The sequence below is a fragment of the Chinchilla lanigera genome, unplaced genomic scaffold, assembly GCF_000276665.1.
Source record: "Chinchilla lanigera isolate Chin_1 unplaced genomic scaffold, ChiLan1.0 scaffold00021, whole genome shotgun sequence".
NCBI classification, from domain to species: Eukaryota; Metazoa; Chordata; class Mammalia; order Rodentia; family Chinchillidae; genus Chinchilla; species Chinchilla lanigera.
This window is the reverse complement of record NW_004955422.1, coordinates 634,792-642,390: the sequence shown is the minus strand read 5'-3', so window position 1 is coordinate 642,390 and position 7,599 is coordinate 634,792. Positions and strand designations below refer to the sequence as shown.

The following is a 7,599-nucleotide window of genomic DNA, read 5'->3' as shown; positions in this document are numbered from 1 at the left end:
ACTCACGACCTTGCGCTTGCCAGGCAGGCGCTTTGCCGCTGAGCTAAATCCCCGGCCTCACTGGCAGGTTCTTAAAAACGCTCGCTTCCACAGCGCGAAGGAGGCCGAGCCTGCAAAGCTCCAGCAGCCGAGAAGCGGCGGAGCCGCGACAGCCTCTATGAACTCTCCCCTGCCCAAAGCACAAGACAAGCTTAGGCGCAGAGCGGACAGCCTGACGTTAGCGTCATGATAAATAACTCCGGCACACCAGCACAGCAGACGCGGAACAGGTACAAAATTTTAATCATGTGCATAGGAATACACTGGAGTAGAACCCCAAGTGGTGTTTTGGTTAACTTTATATGAATATAACCAGCTTTGTATCACTTTTATTGAGCAGTCAAGCACCTTTTTTTTTTTCCAACTGGTAAACATTGCATATCGTTTCAAGGACTTAAACTGGTCAAATATAGTCAACACAAACCATCAAGCGACAGAAGAGAAGTCCTGATTACACAACTGAAGTAACAGGTTTAGAAGACTAAAAAAATACCCAAGCCAAGCGCACTGGCCCACGCCTGTAATCCCAGCACTCGGGAGGCTGAGGCAGAAGGATCGCTGCAAGTTCGAGGCCGGCCTAAGCTACAAAGTGAGTTCAAGGCCAGCCTGAACCGCACAGTGATACCCTGTCTCAAAAAGACAGAAACAAAAAACCAAACAGAAGTATAAAAAGAGCTTTATTAGTGGATATATACAAAATTTACAACGTCAGAAACTGGAGAAATACAAACAGCTTTAAAACACAATTTGCTTTTTCTTCAGTTTAAAGTGACTTTACCTGATTGTGATACAATAGAAAGTACACAACAGCAAACTGCCTTTTAAATACTGGAATTTTATGGAGAGGACATTCACACGTGGGAGGAAGGCGCCTGCCCGGACAGTGAGAACGGAGACCCTGGGACGGAGTGGCTCTCGGGACACCCACTGCCGCGCGCGTGGGCGAGCTCTCAAGGTCCAGGCGCCACCAGCTCGCTGCCGCCGCCCGTACGGCGATGTAACTGTGCCAGTGCAGAGGACTGTGGCGAGGACTCGGGGCCCGGCCACCAGCACTGGCGTCCGCCGCCAGACCGCCCCGCGTGCGGGCACGGGCGCACGAAGGCCTCCGGCCGGGCAGACGCAGGCTGCCTCTTAATTGCACTTGTTCTGGAGTAGAGGTCGGAGCCAGCCAGGACGACGCGGCTCTCGGGCAGGAGGCCTCCGCCCGCCGCCAGGCCCGGAGCGGGGCGCCTGGTTCTCAGGGTGACCCTGGGCGACAGCACAGGCACCGGGCCGAAGCGGCCCGTCCCCTCGCTCGGCAGGGCCGGGACAGTGCCGTTCACGAGCGGCAACTCTGCACCGGAGCGCGCGGCGGCCAGGGAGCGCGCGTGCTCAACGCGTCTAGTTTACTGGACAGCAGTAAAACTGGTTAGGACTCTGAACTGAACACAAAACGAAGTTATTTAAAAAAAATTTTCAACTATGTGTTCGGAGCCATTTTCCTTCTCTTTAGTCTTGCTCGCCAATCCTCGGGAAGGGCTTCAAAATTCGCGTTTCTCTCCGCCATGCCGCTGCGGAAACCACACACAGGTCAGCACCGCGCGGAGGAAGCGGGGCGGCCGCCCGCGGAGCCCCGGGGCCTCACCTGACCAGCTGCTGCTGCTTCCACTCCTCGATGCGCTTCTGCGCCGTGGACTCGCGGTCCTCCTCGCTGGAGCTCGAGTTCTCCTCCTCGTCGAGCTCCCGCTGGATACTCTGCCACTTCTTCACCAGGGACGGCATCTTGGTCTTACTCTTCTTGGCCTGGAGCACAGGAGGAGGTCAGAGCTAGGCCATCTGTAACGGCGAGGCGACGGGTCCTGCCGGCGCGGGCTCGGGAGCCTCCCGGCCCGTAAGGGGCAGGCGCGCCCCACAGCCGAAGCCGTCTCCTTCCGCCCGCCCGCCCCCCGGAGCCTGCGGAGCGAGACCGGCTTTTCCGAACAGAGCCGCAGGGCGGGCAGGGGCAGAGCACACCCGAGGCCGGCCGGGCCCTCCCCGGAGCTCGGCTCCCGGTCCGGACCGCAAGACGTCCCTCGCCCCTCTTTTCTTTCACTCTGCGCTACGAAGGCGCTGTGGGAGCACACAAGACCGCTGGGGGGGGGGCCAGGGAAATCCCTGCTCTGACAGGCCCCCTCTCCCGCGCCCACGGAGCCCACCTTGGCCCCCGGCCCAGTGTGGCATGCCTTCCGCGGCTTCGGGAAAATGCCTCCCACACCCACAGCGACTCCAAGCCACCCGCCTCCACCCTGGGGGAAGCGCAGCCAAGCAGAGGCTCCCCTCCGACTCGCTTCCCACCCGGCCTCGCAGACAGCTCTTGACAGGGCACCCGCTCAGGGGGCCCCAGGTGTTGTTCCAGAGCAGAAAGCCGTGAAAGAGGCCCCACCTCCTCCTGGGCGGTACTGGGGTCTCTGCACCGAGCTATATACCCCTGCCTTGTGATTTTTTGAGACAGGGTCTTAGTATGTAGTTCAGGCTGACCTGAAACTTGTGGGGACCCTCCGTGCCTCTGCCTTCTGAATGTTAGGATTACAGGTCTGTGCCATCATGCCCACTTCCTGATCCCAAGCATCCTATTTTGTGCTTGAGGCAGGGTCTCTATGCAGTTCAGGCTGGTCTTGAACTCATGGTGATCCTCCTGCCTCAGCCTCCTGAGTGGTGTGATTGCAGGAGTGCACCATAATGCCCAGCCATCAAATACTGTTGATAATTAATGGCGTTAATACTGTTGGTAAAAACTCTGACTGGAACCTCTGATGAGAACGATGACAATCTGGACGAGGGTTGGTGGCTGGCCGAGAAAGCCAGTGTAGGAGCTACGGCAGCTAGAGGGGATCGCAGGGGGGCAGGCAGGTCCAGAAGTCTCTCTCTCTCTCTCACACACACACACACACACACACGCCGGTACAAATATGGTTAGAGCTACCTACCTAAGTCAGCAAAGCCACAGGCACCAGACCCACAGGAGAGCCAGCGCGTGTCTACGTGCGGCCCAGCACCAACCCCCACGCGGAGGAAAGCAGCCCCACCGAAACCCCACCGCAGAGAATGCAGAAGCGGAGGAAGGACGAGGACTCAGATACCCCGAGAGCTCGAAGACTGAGGTGCGTGGCAGGTGCCGTGCTCTCACGCCGGTGCCTCACCGCGCAGGGCCGGTCTGCAGGTGCCGGTCTGGGCTCAACCAGCGCCCGGGAACAACAGAGCCGCGAAAGCAGCGCCGCCCGCAGCGGCAAAGCTCCACGCTCCGCCCAGCGCCCTGAGCCCGCCAGCGTCCGCGACAGCAGGAGCACGGCCTTCTCCACCCCGCCGGAAAGCAGCAGCGCGCGTGCAAGTGTGCCGGCCCTGCCCTGCCTGTCGCGTTAGAAAAACAAGCACTGCTACCCGAGGCGGGTCAGCGAACGGCCTGAGCACTATGACCCTCTTACCAGAAGAACACAAATAAATCTCCATCGCCTTGCAAAGGGTTATACGTATGGCATCAAAAGAACAATTCACGAAAGGGGAAAAAGATTAAATTGGACTTCTAAATATGCGGTACATGTCTGTAGCCCCACAGTGCAGAAGCAGGAGGCAGGAGGATCACAAGTTCAAGCCCAGAATGGGCAACTTAGCAGGACCCTGTCTCAAAAAATTCAAGAAGGGGCGGGCGTGGTGGTGCACGCCTGTAATCCCAGCACGTGGGAGGCTGAGGCAGGGGGACTGTTGCAAGTTTGAGACCAGCCTGGGCTACAAAGTGAGCTCAAGGCCAGCCTGAACTGCATAGTGAGACCCTGTCTCAAAAAGGCAAAAAAATAAAAAAAAATTCAAGAAGGGCTGGAGATGTACCTCAGTGCAAACACCCCGGGCTCAACCCTCAGTACCCAAACAATTCCCAAAAACAGTAATTTGCTCTAGGGAGGGAAGGAGAAAGACAAAACTACAGACAGGGAAAAAGCAGCTAGAAATGATGTCACAAAGGACTTGTGCCTTGAATACCCAGAATTCTCCTAACTCAACTATAAAAGGATAAACGAGACCCAGCTACTCAGGCGGCTGAGGCAGGAGGTCTCAAGTTCAGAGGCAGGGGCAGCAGAGGGGGCTGTTTGAAGGGCTGGGCAGCAGGTCGTGGGAGAGCGCTTGCTGATTACTAGCATGGGACGCGGATCAGGTCTCCAAGCACTTGCTGAAGAAACAAAGCACCAAGGGCGCCGGAACGCAAGGTCCTGAGCAGCTGTTTCTCCACGGGAGACACCAATGGCCCAAGTGAACGCGGGAAGCACTCACTGGAGACACAGCGCGAGCCGCAGTGAGCTACCCCCGCACACCCTCTAGGCCCGGGCATGATGGAGGACAAGACGGGGCAAGACAAAAAAGGGAGAATCTGGGCTGGATGTGGTGTTACACGCCCATAATCCCAGCACTTGGGAGGCTGAGGCAGGAGGAAGGCTGCGAGTTCGAGGCCAGCCTGAACTGCAGTGAGAACTTGTCTCAAAAATGCAAAAAAACAAGAGGAGCCTCGAGTACTGGAGTGCACGGGAAGCGTGGAGAACCGTGAGCGAGGCGGATGGCTGCCTGTGAAGGCCAGCGGCAGCACTTTCCCAACAGCTGGGAGGCAGGGCCACCACACCGCCTCCAACGGGTGGGACAGACGCACACTAACAGAAGCCCGCAGGATGCTGGCGGCTGACGGAGGCCACGTGCAGGAGGCCACGCTCTGCAAGCTCTCGGGTGGCATCCACCCGAGTGGGGCGGTCGCAGAGGGGCGTAGAAGGCAGAGTGCGGCCCGGCAGGAGGGCAGGCGAGGACTGCTGAATAATACAGTGTTCTCTGATGCAAACGAAACTGCTGTGTACTTACAGCTGGTGAGCACACAACACTGTGAATGTGCTACTGCTACTAAACTGCATACTGTGCTGGGAGGCTGAGGCAGGAGGATCGCTGCGAGTTTGAGACCAGCCTCGGCTACAATGTGAGCTCCAGGCCAACCTGAACTGCATAGCGAGATCCTGTCTCAAAAAGACCACCCCCCGCAAACCTGCATACTTTAAAAGTGGCTAATTTGCAAGTGTGGGGGCACATGCCTGTAAGCCCAGCAGCCTATGAGGCTGAGGCAGGTGAATCTTAAGTTTGAGCCCAGCCCAAGCAACTTAGCAAGACCCTGTCTCAAAATAAAAAAAATATTTTAAAGTACAGAGTGCTTTTTAAAAGAGACCTGCCTTGTCCTTCTTTCCTTTCTTCGCCTTCTCTGGTGGCGGTGCTTTGGGAGTTGGCGGTGGCGGCGGCGTGGGAGGCGGCGGAGGCGGCAGCGGTGGCTCTATGGCGGCAGCGGTGGGCACGGCCCCGCGGGCCTGGACTGGCTGCAGGGAGGCTGCAGTCACGGCCACGGGGGCGGAGCACGCAGTGTAACTCAGGACGGTCGGTGTGGCTGTGAGGCCCAGGTAGCTGGACTGCAGGCTCAACCCTCTGGCCTGGGGACCCAGGCCTGCTGCTGCATGGCCAAGGGACATGGGCTGGTGTCCAATCCCTGTGGCCTGGGGACCTAACGCAGAAAACGGAACAGTGTGAGCAGGATACAACAGAACCAAAGTAAGACCTAGAAGGAAAAAGGACCCCAGGGAGGATCACAACGCACAAAATGATTCTCAAACATCTTCTCAAAAAGTACAGCTGAGCTGGGCGTGGTGACACACGCCTGTAATCCCACCACTCAGAAGGCTGAGGCAGGAGGATCGTTGTGAATTCGAGACCAGCCCGGGCTACAAAGAAAGCTCAAAGCCATCCTGAATTGCACAGCGAGACCCTGTCTCCCAAACAGAAACAAAAACAAAAACACCAAAGCCAAAAACCCACGAACAACCTGTACTTGCAGCAGCAAAATAATGACTGCAACAGCATTAAGGTTGTAACAGCACTAAGGCTCTTAACCCTCAAAGCCACTGATGCACGTGACATACAGAGAACAAGGTGGGAGGGCACATGCCACGTTGCTCTCATCAACACATGGGCCTAATGCTGGAAAGCAAAACCCACCGCAGGGCAGAACCAAGTCCGCTCACGCTCACCGCTGGTCAGGGGCGGCTGGCTGTAGATGACCGGGGAGCTCCCGATGGTCGCGGACCTCTGAACCACCGCACTGCTCATTTCCGCTGCTTTCCTCTTCACCGCCTTAGTGGAAGGAGAGCTGGAGGCGGTGGTGTCCGCGGCACTCTGAAACACACAGCGTGGTCATCGGCCAGGCTGATGGCCATGGTCGTCGCCACGGTGCCAGTCACGCCCTGGCGCCCATCGCCCTCCCCGGAGCGCCCGGGGCACCTACCTGGCTGGTGACAACTGCAGCCGGAGCTGCTGGTTTCAAAGGAGTGTCCTCCTCTGTCCCGGGGGCAGGGGGCTCCTCACTGCCCTCGTCCTCCATCTCCACCTCCTGGATCTCCCCGTCTTCCACCGGGGGTGGCGGTGGGGGCGGTGGCGGGGGAGGAGGGGACTCTGGAGGAGGTGGTGGGGGCGGCGGCATCTCGAGGGGTAGCGGCGGCTGGAGCACGGGCACGTTGGACTGAAGGAGGGTCCAGAATGGAGTGAGCGGCACGAGTGACGGAGAGGACACTTGAGCAGAAAAGGACTCTTTACAAAGGGGACCTACGAAAACAGACACCAGTCAGGGCAGCGGTGGGCGGGCTCCACGGCTGCCGGGGCCGGGCGGGCGCGGCGGCCCAGACAGCGCGCACGGGGCCCCAGGACACGGCTTGCTCCCCTCCAGAGGACTTGCGTGCCGAGGGTGAGGGCGCGCCTGGGAGCTGGCACTTTCCCCAGCTGGGACACATGCGTCTTGTCGGGTCAAGATTTACAGGTAAACAAACGATTGCTTTAACTCACTGAGACACTTGGGCATCGGAATCTGTAGATGAGGATTTTCGATTTCAAACGTTCAGTTTCGACATGAAAAGAGAAGACACTAGGCTGGGGTCCTCTCTTGTTTCAAAGTTAAAGAGTGAGCTGCGCATACTTGCAACACTGACCCTGAGTAGAGTGAGCGGCAGATGGAGCAAGCAACCCCCCTCGGGGCCACTGCCCACTGCGCCCTTCCTCCATGTCCACGGCCCTTGTATTTCGCAAGTGCGCCAGGGCCACCTTGCGCTGTGCAGGGATAGAGGGGCACACTGAGGAGGACGCATCTGCAATGCAAAGGTCAGCTCAGACTTCCAAAAGCAGTTTCAAGGTGCAGAGGCCCAATGACAAAAAAAAAAAAAAAGCCGGGCATGGTGGCACACGCCTGTAATCCCAGCACTCGGGAGGTTGAGGCAGGAGGATGGAGTTCGAGACCAGCCTGGGCTACCCTGCCTCAAAAAGACCAAAAAAAAAAAAAGAAAAAAAAAAGTGCTACCGAAAAATTTAGGTACCAAACACGTTTTCCAGCTCAAAGAATTCAAATGACTCATTGCATTTTTGTATTTGGAATTAAGTGACAGTAATTGGATACGCTAACTTTCACACAAAATCTGAGTATGACCAGGAAGCTTGTATTAGATATAGCAAGATTACCTCAGAATTAGCTGGGCCGAGTGGTGAGTT

At 57.4% G+C, this 7,599-nt stretch overlaps 1 protein-coding gene across 1 annotated transcript in view; it reads right to left on the bottom strand.

Moving 5' to 3' along the window:
• Window positions 1-699: 699 nt before the first annotated feature.
• Fnbp4 (formin binding protein 4) overlaps window positions 700-7,599 on the bottom strand; it is a gene marked incomplete at its 5' end in the record, with an annotated part of 27,875 nt that continues 20,975 nt past the window's right edge. The window contains 5 exon segments of the mRNA XM_013514047.1: window positions 700-1,589; window positions 1,664-1,821; window positions 5,250-5,572; window positions 6,096-6,240; window positions 6,350-6,666. Coding sequence (XP_013369501.1) covers window positions 1,499-1,589; window positions 1,664-1,821; window positions 5,250-5,572; window positions 6,096-6,240; window positions 6,350-6,666 — 1,034 coding nt within the window.